Below are 20,605 nucleotides of genomic sequence, written 5' to 3'. Positions count from 1 at the left end.
TATAAAAATAAACCGACACGTAAGGGGCTATCATTTTACCGCGGTGTCATGGAATTTTTGCACCAAAAATAGGTTGGTGATTATAATAATTATTACGAGGATATACCAGGCAGATTTTGGATGCTGACTTTCTATATAGGCCTACCCTAATTTTTGCTGTTGTTTTTAACCCGTCAGTATTATTATATACCAATAATAATCAGTATACCAGTATAACAAAAAGCACCCAAAGAGCACACAAATTTGCCAATATTGGGTGCTTTTAAGAATACTTTTGCCCAAATGCGCCCAATTGGGCGCATGGGTCTCCACTGAAAACCCAACCATGGAAAATCCCGAAAAGTACCCTAAAACCATGACTCATCTGTACACCGTCAACCAAAAAGAACTTGAATAGTGCATAAAAGATAAACAATATCATTATTATTCGCATGACTTCAATTTGATTTGCAAATATCGTGAGAACCGTATGACTCATTGAATGTACTGATAGTCGACATTTATTGTTATTAATAGAATACTCGGGTGTCGACTTTACATGTAATGTTGTCGAAACTAAAAAGTCGAAACATTGTTGCTTTTGAACCACGACATTTTAGCACCACGAATTCAACGCCAACTTATTAACACATTACACTTATTGCTACTTATTAAATCAAAGTAGTACGTGTAATAAGGACAACGTACTGGTAACAATACCAAGGTAGGTAGTCTTAAGGTTATTAATTATTTTAAACTGTTGTGATTTGGTAGTTCACAGCATCTTACGAATGGTAGTGAGCTTTGGCAAAAACTGCATTGCTCAATTCATAGAGAGTGTGTAGAAGAATTAAAATATCACAGATATACTTTTATAGGTGCTGCGGTTCTTGAGTTACGTTGTACAGAGGGCTGAAACAACAACACTTTTGTAAAACGTACATAACTCATTAACAACCATAAATTAAGCAAGTTTGCAAAGTATACGATTTGTAGAATAAACTTTTGCAAAACATCAAGGTGTTATTTTTCAATAATAGATTGATCTAGATAATGAAAATTGATTTTTATGTTACTTCGACCAATAATACCTCGTCTACCCTTAAAGTACCTTTTACTCGAGTACAAATTGCGGAACTAAATAGGTAAAATACAACACATCATCATGCATCGTTATAGTGCGATGAAGATAATGTGAAACGAGCAAACTTGGGCAATTTTACCCTATTTTGGTTCAAAACATGGTGTTTTTCGAAGCAAAGAAAACCCTGCAGCTAATCAATAATCCTCCGGACCATGGTTCTGCAAAACAGGGTAAATGTGAGGCCCTAAAAATTTGGGGCCATGGGCCCGAGCTCATCTGGCCCAATGGTAAATCCGTAAATGGTAAAAACGTAAATAATATTGCGATTTAAAGAGAAAATTGTGTGATTTAAAGAGAAAATGCCACTTTTTGCCGAAATATTCAACGTTTTTTACTTCAAGGAAGTACCCAGCAAACACAAAACGTTTTTAATACGTTTTATACAGGTTATATTTTGGGTTTTTGGTTTTGATAAAAACGTTTTAATAACATTAAAATGTCGGGTTATATAAAGGTCATTAAAACGTTTTAAAACGTAGTGAAAACACACTACAAAAATATACAAACATATTTTGTAAAATGTTTTTAAAATGTTATTGTAAAATATTGTTTGAAAACATTTTTGCGAAATATTTTGTCAACACTTAAATAACATTATGTTAGAATATTTGCAGTAAGTTATCATAAAATGATTTTAAATGTTATGAAAATGTTATATACTCTTTATATACCCTTTATATAACCTGAAATTTAAACGTTGTCTGGCAACCTTTTCTAGCCTTTTGCGAATGCTGTCGAAAACGTTTTGTGTTTGCTGGGTAGGCATAAAGAAAGCGTAATGCTACGCATATTTTGTACGCTTGACACAGAATAATGTGCCCTCGCGTGACCGGTTTGGACAAATCTCAGTGCGTGATTTTCAATAATGGGTCCTGAAGGTAATATAATAATTAAATATAATTGGGCGACGTTAATAAGCATGGTATAACATGCAACAACTACGAGTGTAATGAGCATTATTATCATTATTTTACAGGTTGCACGACAATATTCACATCTGTTTAAAAGCGAAAGATGACGCACCCCAATGAACTTTTACTGATGATTACTGGAATTGCAGTTCTTCCATTTATTTGCTTCAGCTATTCCAAAGGTGGATTCAGAAAACTTTCCCCGGAGGAGATCTCACCAGTATCAACTTGGTTTCCACAATTAGACTCTTTCAAAATAAAATATTGCGGTAAGTCAATTTCCATAGCGTCCTCATCCATCCTCCTACTATTGATACTGCTACTACTATTCCTAGGAAGACAACAAATGCTACTTCCAACAACAGAAACAACAAATGAATAACACTAATAGCAATACTTTATTATAAATCCATACACTCTTATATAGCGAGAACCAATCAGAGCAAAAATGCGAGGAGTGTATCAATTGTGTATAATGCACGGTGTGCACTCCGTGTAATAACACGCAGTGCTTTCGGATGTATTTTCCAACATTTTCAGTTTTGTTATAAAATACTTTCTCGTGTACTAAATAGGTAAAATGCGTAACACTTGCTGTTCAAGAAATTATAGACTATAATGCACTTGTACTGAGATATTGATGCACTTCCCCCTGCGAGGCTCGTACATTAGACATATTAACATCTCAGTACGCGTGCAATTTTAAACAATTTCACTACCAACCAGTGTTACGCTGGACCGGATTTACCATTGGGCCAAATGGGCCCGGGCCAAGGGCACCGAAATTTTGCCCCCCCAAAAAAAAAAATTGACCTGTGCATCTTCCTTTTTAGCCCGAAAAACATCATGTTTTGAGCCAAAATAGGGCAAAATTGCAGAATGCACCTTTATGGGCCAAAATAATCTGCAATTGATTTGTTTTCGCGCGTAAAAATGTTCTATATAGTAAAATCTATGCTCGTCTCCCTCTAAATTGTAATGCTCCCGACGCCACTGTCGATCTCATATCTAAACCAAAATTTGGCTAATTGAGTGCACATGCCTTCCTAACGGCGAGTTTGGGGCCTCCAAATTTTGGCAAGAAAAAGAAAATAAAAAAAAAGGTAAACCAGGCCCTGGTGTTACGCATTTATTAACCTACAAACAACACCAAGAACACACGATATCAAACAATTTAACAGAAGAAGCAAGACCAATGGGAAGAACCAATACCATCAACGTCTAAAAAGTATAAAATGATAAAGAGAACAGTCTCCAGAGTCTTCACGGGAGTAAAGAAAACAATTCTTGAGCTGTTGTACCCTGCAGCTAATCAATACTCCTCCGTACCCTTTTGGATTGTGATGGATCTGCAAAATCTCTTCTTCCGCAATACATTTCACAAAGTTTGTATCTGATTCTATGATGTTTTCTATGATGTGTATTGTAAGGCCAGTGGCGTAAATATTATTCAATTTAAAGAGAAACATTGCTTGATTTATTGTATATTGCAGGTCCCCCAGGGCTAATCAGCGGCTCTATCAAACCAATGCCTCCTAAAGTTTTCAAATTTGGAAAGCTTGAAATCAACTTCACAGCTGGTAGGCTTTTATCTCATAATGGTACTCATAAAGGTGTAAGAGTGAAACTGTTTTAATTTATGAAAGGGAACTGCACATGATAATAATGGTATAGTCTACATTACCAGCCGTTATCAAGATATAAAGTCGAATTTTTTGTTAACGAATATTGAATATATATGTGACATACTTTGAAGCAAATATAAAGTGCAAATATGAAGTTCATACATGAAACAAAACATTTCAACTTTATATCTTGATAACGGCTGGTAATGTAGACTATACCATTATTAATCAAACCAGTACACTCTGAGTCTGACAGAGATTTGCTTTCCACTTCCGATAAGTCTATGGGAACTTCTCTTTTACCTAAAGTAGAGAGGCCACATCGGTCTATCTGCTCTAGTTAAGATTTTCGTGTTACAACCTTTGTAGACACAGGTCCTAGCCGGGTTAGAATTAACCATAAGAGTCTCATCTTTCTGTTTGTCCCGGCTGGTATTTCTGAAAAGTAACGTGAGCTGAGAAAATTGGGTTGAAAATGCAGTTTTTGTGATTTGTTTCCTTTTTTTTTTTTTGTTAACCAAAAATGTATTAACTATATATTTTAACATAACTATGAAAGTAAATAAAATATGAACTTCATATTTGCTGTGGAGATTATACATGTCACATATATATCCAATATTAGTTAACAAAAAATTGCATCTTTATAATGATGCAATATGTTTGGTGAAATGCATTATTTTAATGATTTTGTTCAATTTTGACCAACATGGTAAAAAATTTAAAATATTTGAAACAAAAAGTTTACAAATTCGTTGATATGAATGTGTACATTAAAAAGTTCAATCATGACAACTTCCTGAAACCAAAGGGTTTTGACCTATGACCTAGACTTAGATTTTGTTAGCTTAATCAACCAGTGTATTTGTGTTGTGCATTCGTCTGAATTTGGGTAAAAGGTGATTTTGGCCTTGAGTCAGTACGGCTCGTAACATGTGAAACTCCTTTTTGTGCCGTTGAGAAATCAAAACACCTAGGCATTTTTAGTTTCTAAAAGTGGACGGTAAATTCTTTATGGCGTAATCCATCCACAGAAACTAAAAGCAATGTGATGTTCAAGCAAGACAATATATTTTAAGATGCCGGAAACGTTAGAATCAAAGACAGAATTAAAAAGACTAGTTTGCGTCTGACGTCACTACCAATCAACTCCCCACGAACCTTAATTGGTTAGTTGCGCGCAAAAGGAAGACGGATTCATCTGGTTGCGATCATAGAAAAGGAATCTCATCAAATGGCGAAAAATTACGGTACTTTTACAAGGTAAAAAGTAAACTTTTCTAGGTATTGTTGGCATGGCGCCTTCAGAAAAGAAAGTTTCCTATTACAAAGACCTAACTTGAGAATTTTGTATATCAAAATTATCCATAAGGTACGCTGTTTAACCGCCGAGTTCATAAACTCAATCATCACGCCACGTACTTGTAGGCAAACAGTGCCCGAGTTTGACGGACGACGTCAGACGCAAACTTGTCTTTTTAATTCTGTCTTTGATTATAGGCCCGATACATTGCGAAACATGTATTATGTTACTTTCTCACTAGCCCACGATCTCACCGCTGGAGATTTCATCGTGAATTACAATCGATGGCCGTATCATCTCGAATCTGATGCCTGTGACTTTGATTGGCATAAACTCGGTGGGAAGCTGTGTCCATTAGTAAAAGGGGGTAAGTATATCTCACTGTATTCAGACATGCCTAGTGAGCAACAGGGCATAGATATTCTGCTTATGGTCTTTGGTATTTTCCTCCTTTTCCTGATTATCCTTCTCCAGACAATCGCTTTATTACAACATACCTTAGAACTAAAAGAGACCCAGTGCTCATACTGTACTTGGTACAATGATGGCCCATCGACCCCAGAGGTCAACGGTCATGGGCTATAGGGGATCAAATGTGAAAATACAAGGCTCTGAATTGGTACACTGATAGCACTAAAGGTACTCTATATTAAGTAATTTGAACCCCATAATGTCATCTATTATGGGCCCAGGGCCCCAATATTAGACAGAATATTGGAGTTATGAATGAGAGAGTTAACAGGAAGCTATTGGAGTTTATGTGCATATTGGAGAGGGTGCATGTTCCCATTAATCGATGGTTTGCTGGATAGTCATCAAACTTGGTGGACGTGATCACCAAAAGTGATCAAGGACATGTCAAGATCAACAAAGTATGTATTGTTGGATTGTCATCAAACTTAGTGGATGTGATCACCGTCGAGTGCCAAAATTGGTCAATGTCATGTCAAGGTCATCTGACTATATAGCTTGTTAGATTGTCATCAAACTTGGTGGATAGGATCACCATCGAGTGCCAGAAATGGTCCAAGTTCATATCAAGGCCATCCGAGTATGGATAGTTGGATTGTCATGAAACTTGGTGGATAAATTCATCATCGTGTGCCACGAATGGTACAGGTCATGTCAAGTTCATCCGAGTATAGATTATTGGATAGCCATCAAACTTGGTGGATGTGATCACCATCGAGCGCCAAAAATGGTCCATGTCATCCGAGTATAGATAGTTGGATTGTCATCAAACTTGGTGAGGTGAATGTGATCACCATTGAGTCTCGAAAATGGTCAGGGTCATGTCAAGGTCGTCCGAGTATTATGTTGTTAGATTGTCATCAAACTTGGTGGATGGGATCACCATCGAGTGCCGGAAATGGTCCAGTTCATATCAAGGTCATTCGAGTATGGATAGTTGGATTGTTTTCAAACTTGGTGGATGTGATAACCAAAATGGTGAAGGTCATGTCAAAGGCTATCCGAGTATAGACTGTTGGATTGCCATGTGATCACCATTGATTGCAGCAAATGGTCAAGGTCTAGTCAAGGTCATCCGAGAATAGGTAGTTGGATTGTCATCAAACTTGATGGATATGATCATCATCGAGTGCCAAAAATAATCAAGGTAAAGTCAAGGTCATCCGAGTATAGATAGTTTGATTGTCATCAAACTTGGTGGATGTGATCACCATCGAATGCCCAAATTGGTGAAGGTCATGTCAAAGTCATCCGAGTATAGATTGTTGGATTGCCTTGTGATCACCATCGATTTCCAAAAATGGTCAAGGTATAGTCAAGGTCATTTGAATATAGATAGTTAGATTGTCATCAAAATTGATGGATGTGATCACAACGAGTGCTGAAAGTGGTCAAGGTCATGTCAAGGTAATCCGAGAGTAGATTTTGGATTGCCATCAAACTTGGTGGATGTGATCACCATCGAGTGCTGAAAATGGTCATGGTCATGTCAAGTCCATCATTGTTTAGACTGGGTAAAACTTTTCTCAGCAATTAAAGCAGCTTCAGGTTGAAAAGTTGGTACATTGACTGCATCCTGGCTTGTGGGTAACGGGCATAGATTAGATATTCGTATTTGCTAAAACATAACAGTGCCATCTAGTTCTTCTTCCTCCTCCTTCTCCTCAACCCCGCAATGCAACTTCAACTACCACTATATTAATGTATCTACTACTGGATTTGCCATACCTTTTCAGAAACGTATTTCTTCCATGTGGCTGGCATTGTGGACGTACCAGAAATTGACAAGGTAGGTCGATAATTTTATAATTATTTTTGATATATTTGTTTATTATTAATATGTTGTTTATTTTCAGTGCACCATTTTTTTTTTAAATCCTACCCTTTGATGACAAACATTAACCTGTACCAAAACATCCCCGACACATACATACCCCACCCTCATACTTGCTCGGAAATGGATGCATTGCATAAGCTATATTATATACCTACTGCACACAAACAATGTTAAACCTTAAAAAGCAAAAGTGATTTCTTAAAGATAAGACACTAAACTATCTAAGCTATACCCATTTAAATGACAAAAGGTAGGAGTTTTTGAATATTTCCTTCTTTAGAACGAATCCCACCGTCTTTAGTAACGGGCGGATTACAGAGTAACAGATAAACGCTTACTAGCTACGCTGTATTCATAATCTGCATGTTTCGAGGAAAAGTCTGTGTAAAATTTGTTCGTTTTGAAATGATCTCTTTTTCCTTCAAAATTGGTATAAGTTGGGGGAATGAACAATCGAGTACTTTACTGGTAATTTAGTTTTAGTGTTTTTAAAAATTGTAAAGATACTTTTGTGCGCAGCAAATAAATACCAATGCCCTCTTCTTTACTAATTTTTTTTAACAACATTTTGCCCATCATTGAACGAAGAGCCTTATGTTCTGGTGATATGAGTATAATGTATAACCTTTAACATTTACTTTTGTCTGATTTTCTTGGCAGGGCCATTACGTCGGCAACGTTACGTTAATTAACAGTGACAAGGAAGTTGTCTTTTGTGTATCAGTCGATGGGCACATTTAGCTGAAAAATGTCAAAAGTTTGAAGAAGGAATGCGCTTGCTTTATTAATCAAATACAAAAGTATTAAAATGCAAAATCTTTGGTAAAGGCGGGCACACACTATGTTGTGGGGGGGGGGCACTGCAAGCTACATGAAGCTGCGAATTGTAATTTGAATTTCCTGCCAATCATCGTGTGTTGCCTTCAATTATCTCTGACAAATCCGCTAGCTACCACAGATGGCCGAAATTATCAGTCGTGTCCGTCGGCAAATTTTCAGCATGTTGAAAATTTTGTGGCGGCAAAAAACAGATTTCGTTGGAGACCGCAACCCTCATTTCTTTGACGTTTCCATTTTTAATCATTTTGAGGTCGTCACAATTTCGTTGGTAGTCGTTGTCAACGACCATTGACGAAAAAACAGCGGAAAGTGACGTCACATCGAGAACCCTGACGACACAGCCGCACGCCGTTCCTTGCCGCCAGCCAATCCGCTGCCAGCCGTTTGACCTCCTTACTTGTTGTCGGGCTCCGTCGAGACATCGTCACTCGCCGCCCAGACAACGTCTGATTTTGGTCGCTAGACTCCGTTTCCTGCCGCAACCATTCGTCCCTTGCCGTCGTGTTGTGGCTGAATTTCGTTCCCACCAGTCAGCTTTTCCCCTTTTGCCGTCGCTTTGCCGCCAAAATTTTGTGATTTTCACGTCCGTCGCCTTTCGCGGGTTATCTGCCGCTACTATCAATTCATGCTTATAAACACGACAAGAGTAGTCTAAACTCTAGGTATGCAAATTATGCATGTAAATATTATTTTATGAAAACAATACAGTTGTTAAATAATACGCTCTCGAATTTGGATAAAACAAAATGAACCCATAATCGAATACATTAGGACTGGAGTTATTCGCCGTAGAAGTGTCGTAATAATCGGATTATCTATCATACCAATAGATAAATACAATGTTTGATTAGATCGCTCTGCACTACAAGCAGATTACACCCTAACAGGTGAGAGTGATTAGCATAATATGCATATTCTATAGAATTACGATACATGTTTTATCGCTGTTCTTTGACATCTATGGCTCAATGCATAGGTACCGAGTGAATGTTGTAGTGCAGGGCGATATATTCAAAATTGTATTCATCTATTGCTATGGTAGTTAATTCGACTAATTACGTCACTTCTACGGCGAATAAAAAACTGTTTGGTCTTTCCATTTTTGGAAGACAATAACTCAAAACCTGTGCATCAAAGTTGAAATCCGAAATTTGATATTAACAGATATTTGAATGCAATAGCCCTAAACTGTATGCCATTATGGCAACCCTTTAACAGTCCAGATACATCTGGATTTGTTACCGAATCCAAGTATACGTCTGTACCTGACAGCTACATGGTACTAGTGGATTTTCAAACCTAGTTTAGACCAGAATAAACAGACAAAAATCCAGTTTTTCTGACAGAACGTTGTTTCAAGATTAATTATATACAATTTTGTGACAAAATAATTAAAACAAAATTAAATTTATATGATTACATAATCATATTAATATTGCATTGTTTTCTTAACACATTACCCTCACGTCAAATTATTAAAATGTCATGATTTGTGGTGCATTATATGTACATTGTTAAAACAAAAGAAATAGCTTTTCCAGAGGTCCAATATATTTACGCTGGCGTTAAATCAAAACAAATTAAAAATCCGGTAGTCTGATCCAGTATTTTGAACGAACTGTTTAAATGGCAAAAATATACAGATTTCAAAGTTGCACTTAAATATGCACACGCTAGTGACAATCATTCGATGTAGGCCTGCATGTATAATTATGTTATTATAATTATTATCTATTTTGAAAAACGTTCATGAATTTAGGCAGAAACCGCGAACTTCATTTAAAAGTAACCATACCTCAGAGTAGAAATCAATTGTCGGTGGATTCACGAGCTCCATATTCATGGGATTTGTAATACGAATCATTGTTGGATTTAATTGGTTTTTAATACACGAGTATTAGAAGATAGTTATAGCTATAGCTATACTATAATAGGAATCAAAATCAGGGTGTTTTTAACGGGGAAGCTATACTCCTACCATCCCCGTTTTTAACGGGGAAGCTATACTCCTACCATACTTACTTGATGGCAGTAACGTCAGCGTAGAATTTGTCGGGAAAAGGTCATCAAGTTTATATAGAGGTCAAATTTAACCAAAAGGTAATCAAATTGATGCCCTTGCAATGAAAATTCATATACAATAGTTTGTTTAAAAATCACCAAAAAGGTCAAGAGTTCAACAGAGATTGGCCCCTTTTACCCGGTTAAGAACATTGCAGATATTGCAAACTATTCTTAATGTGGATCCTTTTTCAAAGACGACAAAATATCAAAACATTTTAAACAAAAAAAGACCTGTGACCTTGTTTGTAGCTTAATACTCGGAGAACGGTGCATTACATAAACGTCCAACTATATATATATTTTCTAATTCTAATGACTGAGTGAATAATATGGTGCTGTGCTGTGAGCATTTTTGAAATTTGGCCCCACGTATAAATTTGATCTCCCAAGGTGGTAATTGGCAACTATATCTTAGGTGGTGTAAATAAGCAACTGGCAACTCACCTGTTTCATCCACTAATGATTTTGAATGGAAGGTAAAAATTCGGGTATTTCCCTTTATGTTTATGTATACATGGATACCTGTCAATCGAGTATATCATTAAAAAGTACTGATTGGGGTATTCCCAATGAAAAAATGTTAAACGTAAACGTTAAAGGAACAAATCGAAATATTCTTCTCAAAATATTGTGCCAAACCACTCTCTACGTATTAAAATCGTATATCCGGTTTTGCTAATATTATCCGTAATATCTACTTTTCACAATCTTATGTTAAACCACCATTTCCGATATCGATACCATCATCTTCCATCATGTATTTAGATTTCATCTTTATTAGCAATTTACAGGACTACGCATTATTTAGGTTGGTTTCAGAAATGCCAGAATGCGAACCCTGATTAATGTTTATTTTATAATCGTTAAGGGGTGGGGCAATAATTATGTGTACCCCGGGGTTAACTTTCACAATGGTCTGCCAAAATCCCTCCCTCTGGGCTTGCCAAAAGGTCGTTTCCCCTTTCAACGTACTAAAAACATTTGCCCCTACCCCTTTGATGTGCCAAAAATCTTATCATACGCTCTAAATGTAAAAGAGTAACAAACTCACTCCCCAAAAGAGTGATTCATTTATAAAACCACTCAAAAAAGATTGAAATGTGATTTTTAACTTTAAAACCACTCCAGAAAGAGTGAAAACGGCTCTAAAAGAGTGAAGGGGTGGGGCAATATTTATGTGTACCCCGGGGTTAACTTTCACAATGGTCTCCCAAAAATCCCTCCCCCTGGCCGTGCCAAAAGGTCGTTGCCCCCTCTCAACGTACTATAAAACATTTGCCCCTCACCCTTTTGATGTGCCAAAAATCTTATCATACTCTTTAAATGTAAAGAGTAACAAACTCACTCCACAAAAGAGTGATTCACTTATAAAACCACTCAAAAAAGAGTGAAATGTTTTTTAACTTTAAAACCACTCCAGAAAGAGTGAAAACGACTCTAAAAAGTGAATTTCAACTCGTTCAAGGAGTTAAATGAAGGACAACACTTTTTTAGAGTTGTCCTTCATTTTTAGTTAAAACTCCTTGAAAGAGTTAAAATCCACTCTTTTAGAGTGGTTTTCACTCTTTTTAGAGTGGTTTTAAAGTTAAAAACACATTTCAGTCTTTTTTGAGTGGTTTTATAAGTGAATCACTCTTTGGGGAGTGAGTTTTTCACTCTTTTACATTTAGAGAGTATAATGCGAGCACAGCGAGCATGCAGGAAAGTTTGCATATTTGAACGTTGCCCCCCCCCCCCTTTGATCTGTTAAAAATCGGCCTGCCAAAAAGTCTTTGCTCTCCCTATATAATAATTCACGACCCTGGAGTACATATTATTGCATTTCAATACCCCTTAATCAGGCCGTTGCAACTCATATACCAGCGCAATGCAAAAAGGTGGCGACTGTCGGCTTCCCCCGTGTATTACCCGCCAGCGCCATTGATAAGTCACGGCCGCTGCCATTAATATTGAATATTGCTACAATTCATTTGTTTATGTTTCTTATATCTTTATTTTATAACTATGACCATTTATACATGTACTTAAATAAATATTAACTGTCATGACTGTATCCGTTTGTTTGGTAAATTTTCATGAAATATTGATAAATTAAAGAATTTGTAATTAAACCCTGGGCGTCGCCATTTTAGAAAAGTGAAGAAAAATGCTGCTGCCACCACGACAGTACTAAAAGCTACCTAAAAAATATGCGTAGTGCTGTGAAGACTTACGTTAACATGACGTCACGAATATGCTAATTAAAGAAATAAATGCTGCTGCCACCTACGTCCACATGTTGCAAGTGTTGACGTCGCTGACCTCACATCGACGATCGGAGTTGCAATTCCATCGCACTTCGTGCTCTATTCTTCTTCCATGCCTTAATATATAATGATTATTATGTTTTTCCATTGTTTCCGAACTTGACAGCTTCAATAACAACACTTTAGTCACTATGTTGAGTATCAGATTTCGTTTCGATTGTTTTGACGTGCAACTTGCACGACTAAGCATACTATTTAGATTAATATTCCAAATAGGCAAAATACCAGTCTTTTATTAATTGCAGAATGTTCTGGTTTAGTAATTACTGAATGTCCCTTTAAGGTAACAGGTGGGTATTTCCATCCATTGTTGTGTAATGACAACAATAGGTGGATTCGAAACTTCATGAAAAAAAGTTTCAATGTTGTTGAACAGGTAAATATGACAAAGAATCCTGCCAAGCATAACATACTTAAATCATAAAATAACGACTGGAAAGTCCCGAGGAAGTTATCTCAGACGAATTATTTTTGTAAAATTTGGGGCAAGATAAGTAACCTTTTTGGATTATTTAGCAATTACTGAATTCAAGGATATCAGAGTCATGCATAATCAATATATTTAACACACGATATAAAATCGTATAAAAACGTATTTATTATATTTATCTGTTAGAAAAGTAGCATGAAGAGATACAAATGTAAATAAAAAATCAAACTGTAGTTAATGCTAATAGCACTTCGCGTTTTCGTTTGTTTGAGTGAGGCTGGATATCCCATGGATTTTAACCATTATGATAATAAATTGGCGCACTACTTATAGGTTAATAAACGCGTATCACTTGCTGGGAGTGCAATTGTACAAAATAAGGCACGCGTACTGATATTTTAATGTGTCTAATGCACGAGCCCCGAAGGGGGGGGGGGGTGCATTAAACGCATCAAAATCTCAGTACAATTGCATTATGTTTTACAATTTCACGAGCAACAAGTAATTATGCATTTATTAACCTATTTCATACACGAGAAAAAATTCCACGATTCGTGAAATAACCCAATATTACGATATTTGGATATTTTCATCTGAAGTTTCCCCTTACAAAGTTAGATAGCAACATAATGATTATAATATAACTATACAAAAATAATTACAAATGTCGTTTTAGCAACATATCTATTGGCCTACTTAATTATAAAATGACCGTTATTCCTATGTACAATCTTTTATGTAGAATGGGTGTGCAAACTCAACCTGTAAATAATGTACGTTCTCTTGCGGGAACCGTCTTTACGCGCACACACGTGACAAAAACACCCATATGCCTTCCTAACGTACAGATGCCTTATGATGTACTCTCGATATAAAAAAAGTACTTTTATTTATATTCAACGGAGGGGGGGGGGGGGTATGTTATTATGGACTGTTTCTTGTAATAAGGGTCACAAAATTAAAAAAATGTGGCACATATTCCCATTTTCTTTTTAAAATTATATATAGGTATATGCTAAAATATCATTCAAATTCACTCTTTTGTCCTGATTTTACTGCTTCAGACAATGGATGATAATTGGTTATAAAGGAGATTACGAAGCACCTGTAGCAAACATTATGGACTGATTGCTGTAACTGACATAAATGCACCTTAAAATGTTCTAAAATCGTTGCATATGGATTTTGTATCTAAAGTCTGCACAAAAGGAACTCAGCTGTTATAAATACGCCTATAGCTTCAGAACTAATAATTGTTTTCACAATATTTCAACATAGAGAGAAGGATGATTTATTTACACGCATTTTGATACCCCATTCGTCAAATGTCGTTCAATATTAACAACACAGTAGTGCTTTTACAGAAAAATACCCAAATTTAAAAGTTGCAGTTTACAGCGATCAATGGTTATAATGCCAGCACTGTAACACGTAAAGCCCGCCATTATCTTCGCGCTTACTTCAAATCAATACAAATAACTGCAAGTTTTAAATTGGGGTATTTTTCTTTCAAAACACTACTGTATTGTCAATATTGAACAAAATTGGTCAAATGGGGTATCAAAATGCGCGCAAATAAATCATCCTTCTTTTTATGTTGAAATATTGTGAAAACAATTATTAGGTCTGAAGCTATATGCGTATTTATAACAGCTGAGTTACTTTTTGTGCAGGCTTTATGTTAAAAGTATTGCTTTTAATTTGATAAATAACATTTTTCTGATTTCAGTAAACATATCTAAGGGAGCGATCGTTATTTATGGCAGGGGGGAATGGGTCAATTTAGGGGGAACACGAAATTTTTTTGTGGTCTTGAGGGGGGAACCTGAAATTTTTAGTTGAACCAAGAGGGGGGGATTGTTAAATTTTAAATGGAGAAAATTGGGAAAACAAGGGGGAACGCGAAAATTTTGAGCGGACGCGAGGGGGGAACACGAAATTTTTTGTTGATATTTTTGCCAAAACACCCATTCCCCGCTGCCGTAAATAACGATCGGTCCCTAAAATGCTTAATCTATGTTCAATGTGGCAACACAGATCAATACTCTTTCAATGTATTTTTCTGATATCAAGAGAAAATATGCGAGAATATTAACTCGATGTCATGCAAAGATATTCTTCTCAATATAGTTTTGTTCCTCATATAGTTGTGGAGTTTTGGTCTCTTCCGCGCCTATGTCTAGTGGCATTAGAAACACTGGAAACTATTTCAAAAACAATGGTCAAACAATTTCGACAGGAACACGCCCCACTACCACCACGCTGCTTCACTGACCGACATATTATTAGAGTTGAGTTGCCTGTTGAAAAATGGAAAATACATGCAATAACTCGAAACAATTTGTAACGTGGTATAGCGAAAGGGGACTCTTTTGGGCAGAATCGTAAATGGAGAAAGAGCAAAAATCTGCCCACAATTTGGGTTTGTGGCAAATTTGTGATGTTAATAATGTTTAAAATATTGTCTGATAGTTTCAGACCAGAATATAACTGGTAACGTGTATTTTTTCAGACATTTTTCGAAGGTCATTCCTACACTCAACATTGTCAATAATATTAAGGCCGATATCTCAATTTCCAATTTTATAATACCATAACTTACTAACTCAATATCTTGGCTTAGGAATGTCCAATTTCATTGGGGAATACAGCGTTGTGGAGCAGTATATCTCTTTATTTAAGATATCTTCAAAAACTTAAAATTGATGACCTGCCAAAACTGTCTCTTTTTGATATACCATGTCACATTTTGCTTTTGATTTAGAGGTTATAATAACTACTAAATATGATTTTGTTGTAGTTCAATTAATGACAAATATCAGCGCCAAGCCATTTATGGCCAGAAAGTCCTCGCCTACCTACAATGAAATCGAACCACCCATTACTGCGTACTTAGACGCAACCAGCTGTCATTGGCTCATTACCTCTTGAATATTTCATGCATTTATAAAGGGATATTAAAGATAAGATAAAGTATTAGCAAAGTCATGACAAGGAAAAACGTGAAGTTTTTTTATTTTTATTATTTTTTTTATTTATAACATTCGGCCGAAGCCAGGCTAATCCCAATAGTGCTCAGAGGCTACTAAATTTAAGGGACGCCATCCGGATATGATGGGACAGGGATATGGGAAGAGGTCCGATTTTAGATGCAGGAGGAAAACCGGAGCACCCGGAGAAAAACCTGCGAGGACGAGCATGGATCGGCAACCAAACTCACATGTGGCGCCGCAGGGAATTGAACCCCGGCCACAGTGATGAGAAGCGAATGAGAAGACCACTACACTAACCCGCCCGCCCTCCTCAAAAACAGTCAAACAGTTATTGTAAAGCCTCCAAGAAGGAATTTTGAATTTACAAAGGTTCATTTCTTAACTTCCAAAAAAATACTGAGTAACACTGTTAAACCTTGAACGCGTTATTGACTATCGCTTATACCGTCAAGGTATACCTTCGTTTATTAACACACGAACGCCTGAGAAAAACGAAAATTTGGTTATTCGTTGCAAAAAAATCTAAATATTATTAGTAACAACTGGCAGGAAAGTTTTCTGGCAATTTAAAGCAAAACTAATGAGGTAAAATGAATGAAAAATGTGGTGTCCTATGGGGATTTAAAGTCATAATTATGACTTACATTCAAACGTGTAATATTGATTTCAGGCGCGAATCCCGGCATGAGCACACTGGGCTTTTTTTACAAGGGTTTTATTTTACAATTATTTTGTTGGGAAAAAATAAAACCCCTTTGTTTTGCTTTTCATATTTACATATTAAGAAATTGCATCGCATTTTGATCATGATCAACGACCTTTCATGCCAGTGGCAGATCCAGACAGGGGCATACCCGACCCGTGCCTTCCTTTCATGTTCAAAAACCAAAAACTACCGGGCACTGATCATTCACATCGCCTAAGGTCCACAAAATGGCTTTAATTCGGCATTTAGTTTGATTTTTTTTTCAAATACTGAGGGGGACATCTCCCTGCGTTTGGAGAAAGAAATATCCAATTTGGCTTTTTCTTGGAAATCCGTACACTTTTGGTTTTAAGCAATAATAACAGCTTTATTGTCAAAGTGGTCCATGAAATGGCTTCATGTGCCTTTATTTTGATATTTTTGCAAATAATGAGGCTTCACATCTCCCCTTAGTGTATGGCGTGGTCAATTCAAACAAATATCAAGCATATGCATGTACTTCAAGAATCCGTGATAATGAATTGAAAAGATCAAAAACTTCTTTTGATAACTTACCCACGGCGAGAAGCACAACCGATACATTCACCACAATAATAAACACGGCCATTGCTGTCTGTCGATGTCCAGATGTGTCAATAAATGGAACTTGTAGTACTATAGCAGAGACCAGATTAAGAAAGATGGCGACAAGAGAAGTCATCTGCAGCCAGTGCTCAAAGGAATCTTGCATTGGTTTAAAATACCCATGACTAGTTATAAACACCATTGACAGAACTATGGTCGCCCCAAGGGAAAGAGGATCCTCCGAGCCATAAAGAACTACAAGAGATGTTTGCAACACTTTACGAGTTAGCTCAACTACCTCCCAATACCAGTAATCTGGCTTGTAATTCTCACAAAGGAACTGTACGTACAATGGATATTTAGAATAATCATCGATCTTATCATTAGTTTGGGTACCTGCATCTTTTTTAAACTTTTCATTGATGTCCTCAATATCTTCACGATTAAGTGGCTGATCACTTTGCTCTGATGATGTGCTTTCGTCTTCATGATGCAGAAGCGGCATTGTATCGAGTGCTTGGATTGTGATTTCGTTACTTCCATTATCACTGTCTTCACTTCCTTCTGAAAGTGCCATGTTTACATCCCCTGAACGCGGTCTGTCAACGGACTCATCGTTACCTGCGTTTTCTGGACACAATTTTGGCCTCCGACGGTAAATCAAAACGAACAAACACAGAGGATATCCAATGACAAAAAGCAACGATACGTACGCTGTTGTAACATAGTTCTTGTGCTTTTGCGTCTGGCAGTCAATTGAGTAATCTGATCGTAATCGCTGAGGACAGTAATTGTTGTTCTCATCAACACAGAACTCTTGACAAGCCACTGGCATAAGAGACAAGATCACATCACACAAACTCAAGTAAGAGATAAAGAGTATTAAAACTATAAAGAAGTAACAGTTTTCTCTCAAGCCGTTCAGTTTTTCCGTCACGTTTGCAAACGTCAATTTCTTATAAAATCGAACAAATAACCATCTTGAGCTATATAAAACAGCTGGTACCAAAACAGCAAGACAACACAAAACCAATCCAATAAGGAATTCCTGGTAGATATTCAACACAAGATTATCAATGTAGCAGCGAGGTTTAGCGAGTAATTTGAATATGTTCAGCTCCAAAGCTTTAAACACGTAAGCAAGTTTTGACACCTCCGTTGGCCAGTGGACGTTATGAAGAGAAGTAAATATAGCTCCTGCTATTTGGTAATAACCAAGTACTATTTTAAATCGAGCTACCAGAAGGTACAATAGAGACCGGTTGAGCGATTTATCAGAGTTGTCGCTCTCACCATCCGCACGTTCTTTTATCCTTTTCTTGAGATCCCAAATTGTGATCGCCACCACAACACACAAGAGACTAAACACACCTAAAGCCTCTAAAATTAGATGCCAGATGGGAGGACAAATAAAGCAATATTCGAACCATGAATAGTAGCCAATACTACACCTGGAACAAAGCCATCCTTCATAGCCTTCCCCACATGATTCATCAATACCATCTGACGCTGGACATGACACTTTTCCGCCTGGACATGGGAAAGGATTTGGAAATGCCCCTTCAAAGTGAGTGCTTGTGATATCGTAACTCCTGTTATGTGTCATTAAATTTGTGATATATGCTTTGTATTTATTAATTAGGTTTTGAGGCCAAGTCCACCAGAAACCTGGAATAAGTTTCTGATACTCGTCTGTACAGTTAATGCCTTGTTCCGGACAACGCATACAGGGACCAAATCTATCTTTTCTGTAGTATCCGTCTAAACAAAGACAAGCGCGGAATCCGGCAAACTTGTTCTTGTTTGTACCCACGGGACATACTTGACAATCCGATGTTTTAGAACCAGGGGCATGATGAAGAGAAACAAAAGTACCATTTGTGCAGAAATCACATCCAATTCCGCCTTTGTCTTTCGACACCTGACCACTGCGCACCTGCAGGTACCCACCTGTAATGAGAAATAAGCTTAAATAAGGCTTCAAGGGGAAGAGGGGGGAAGAGGAGAGGAGAGGAGAGGAGAGGAGAGGAGAGGAGAGGAGAGGAGAGGAGAGGAGAGGAGAGGAGAGGAGAGGGAGAGGAGAGGAGAGGAGACATGGGAGAGGAGCGGAGAGGAGAGGAGAGGAGAGGAGAGGAGAGGAGAGGAGAGGAGAGGAGAGGAGAGATAGAAGAGGGGCGGGAAGGTATGGAAAGAAAGTATTTGATTATATTTAAAGAGTGACAGAAATAGGGAGTTTACCAGCTGGGCAATTTATACATCCATATCTTGCACGGTCACCATAAGTACCGGGCTTGCAGGGATTACACTGGTGGTAAATAGAATGGTCATCTTTGCATTCAAATCCAAGTCTCCGTATTCCATATTGCAAATCTTGTTCTGCAGGTATTGAGATGTTGATGTTATCGCCAACACCAAACCTATTCAGATAGTACAGATGAAGACCAAAATGCATGTTTAACTCTTGTTATTTTTTATTATAACTCGAGCTTCCAATGAAAACTCAACATGACATCATAACGACGAGACGTCAAGTATATTATAACAATGAATAGGATATATTTTGAATTACTATACCTCATAAATATTTATTAGGTAATATATCTTATTGGTTAATAACGCCAGCGTCCGAGTACGGTATGTTTTGACTACTTCCCCGCGCCTGGAAGTAGTACAAACTTCCGCACCCCTACTAGACCAGGTTAAAACTGAGCTAAGTACCACTTGGAGAACGAGAAATTCTCATATGGTTTATCTGGACCAGTTTTGCATGGGGAACAAGAATTACTTGGGTAAAAAGCCCGTAACCTGAGAACTTTTCCGTGAGGGCGCTTTTTTCAAAATGGCCGCCAAAATCCATATATATGGTTAAATTAGTCACATTAGGGGCATATTTAACCAGATTTTGGATTTTTATTGATAGCAATAATGTACTACTAAGTCAGGTTATTAATATGAAGGTAACAGGAGGTCCCAGCTGAGGGCGCTTTTTTCAAAATGGCCGCCAAACTCAATGAAAAACATACAGCTAAATTAGTCACTTTAGGGGCATATTTAACCAGATTTTGAATTTTTATTGATAGCAATAATGTACTACAAAGTCAGGTTATTAATATGAAGGTAACTGGAGGTCACAGCTGAGGGCACGTTTTTCAAAATGGCCGCCAAACTCGCTGAAAAACATATATATGGTTAAATTAGTCACTTTAGGGGCGTATTTAACCAGATTTTGGATATTTATTGTTCTAAGCAATAATATACTACTAGGTCAGGTTATTAATATGAAGGTAATATGAGGTCACAGCTGAGGGCCCTTTTTTTCAAAATGGCCGCCAAAATCAATAAAAAGCATATATTGTTAAATTAGTCACTTAAGTGGTATACTTCATCAGATTTTGGATGTTGTTATTGATAGCGGTAAAGCATTACTAGGTC

The 20,605-nt window shown here is 37.1% G+C and overlaps 2 protein-coding genes across 3 annotated transcripts in view; one reads left to right on the top strand and one right to left on the bottom strand.

The window, feature by feature from the left end:
• Positions 1-379: 379 nt before the first annotated feature.
• On the top strand, positions 380-11,176 carry LOC140136213 (putative phosphatidylglycerol/phosphatidylinositol transfer protein DDB_G0285639). 2 transcript variants are annotated; one of them, XM_072157932.1, is made up of 6 exons: positions 401-703; positions 2,100-2,303; positions 3,528-3,614; positions 5,204-5,329; positions 7,170-7,222; positions 7,931-11,176. In XM_072157932.1, exons 2-6 carry the CDS (start codon positions 2,138-2,140, stop codon positions 8,009-8,011), a joined length of 513 nt encoding a protein of 170 aa, XP_072014033.1. In that variant the 5' UTR covers positions 401-703; positions 2,100-2,137; the 3' UTR covers positions 8,012-11,176. The 2 variants fall into 2 exon arrangements, with proteins under 2 accessions (XP_072014034.1, XP_072014033.1); XM_072157933.1 differs by lacking the exon at positions 3,528-3,614 and having other exon boundaries at positions 380-703.
• Positions 11,177-12,990: 1,814 nt separating this feature from the next.
• LOC140136211 (uncharacterized) overlaps positions 12,991-20,605 on the bottom strand; it is a 59,743-nt gene continuing 52,128 nt past the window's right edge. Inside the window, exons 16-18 of the mRNA XM_072157930.1 lie at positions 19,412-19,590; positions 17,165-19,123; positions 12,991-15,210 (exon numbers count right to left, since the gene is read on the bottom strand). Coding sequence (XP_072014031.1) covers positions 15,050-15,210; positions 17,165-19,123; positions 19,412-19,590 — 2,299 coding nt within the window. The 3' untranslated portion in view covers positions 12,991-15,049. The remainder of the gene's footprint in view (positions 15,211-17,164; positions 19,124-19,411; positions 19,591-20,605) is intronic.

The sequence above is a fragment of the Amphiura filiformis genome, chromosome 16 (assembly GCF_039555335.1).
Source record: "Amphiura filiformis chromosome 16, Afil_fr2py, whole genome shotgun sequence".
NCBI lineage: Eukaryota > Metazoa > Echinodermata > Ophiuroidea > Amphilepidida > Amphiuridae > Amphiura > Amphiura filiformis.
This window is presented reverse-complemented; position numbering and strand designations above follow the sequence as displayed.

Coding starts and splice junctions, on each gene's coding strand:
- LOC140136213 (XM_072157932.1), top strand. CDS start 2,138: ATGACGCACCCCAATGAACTTTTACTGATGATTACTGGAATTGCAGTT. Junction 5,330..7,169: donor GTGTCCATTAGTAAAAGGGG/GTAAGTATATCT, acceptor ATACCTTTTCAG/AAACGTATTTCTTCCATGTG. Junction 7,223..7,930: donor ACGTACCAGAAATTGACAAG/GTAGGTCGATAA, acceptor TTTTCTTGGCAG/GGCCATTACGTCGGCAACGT.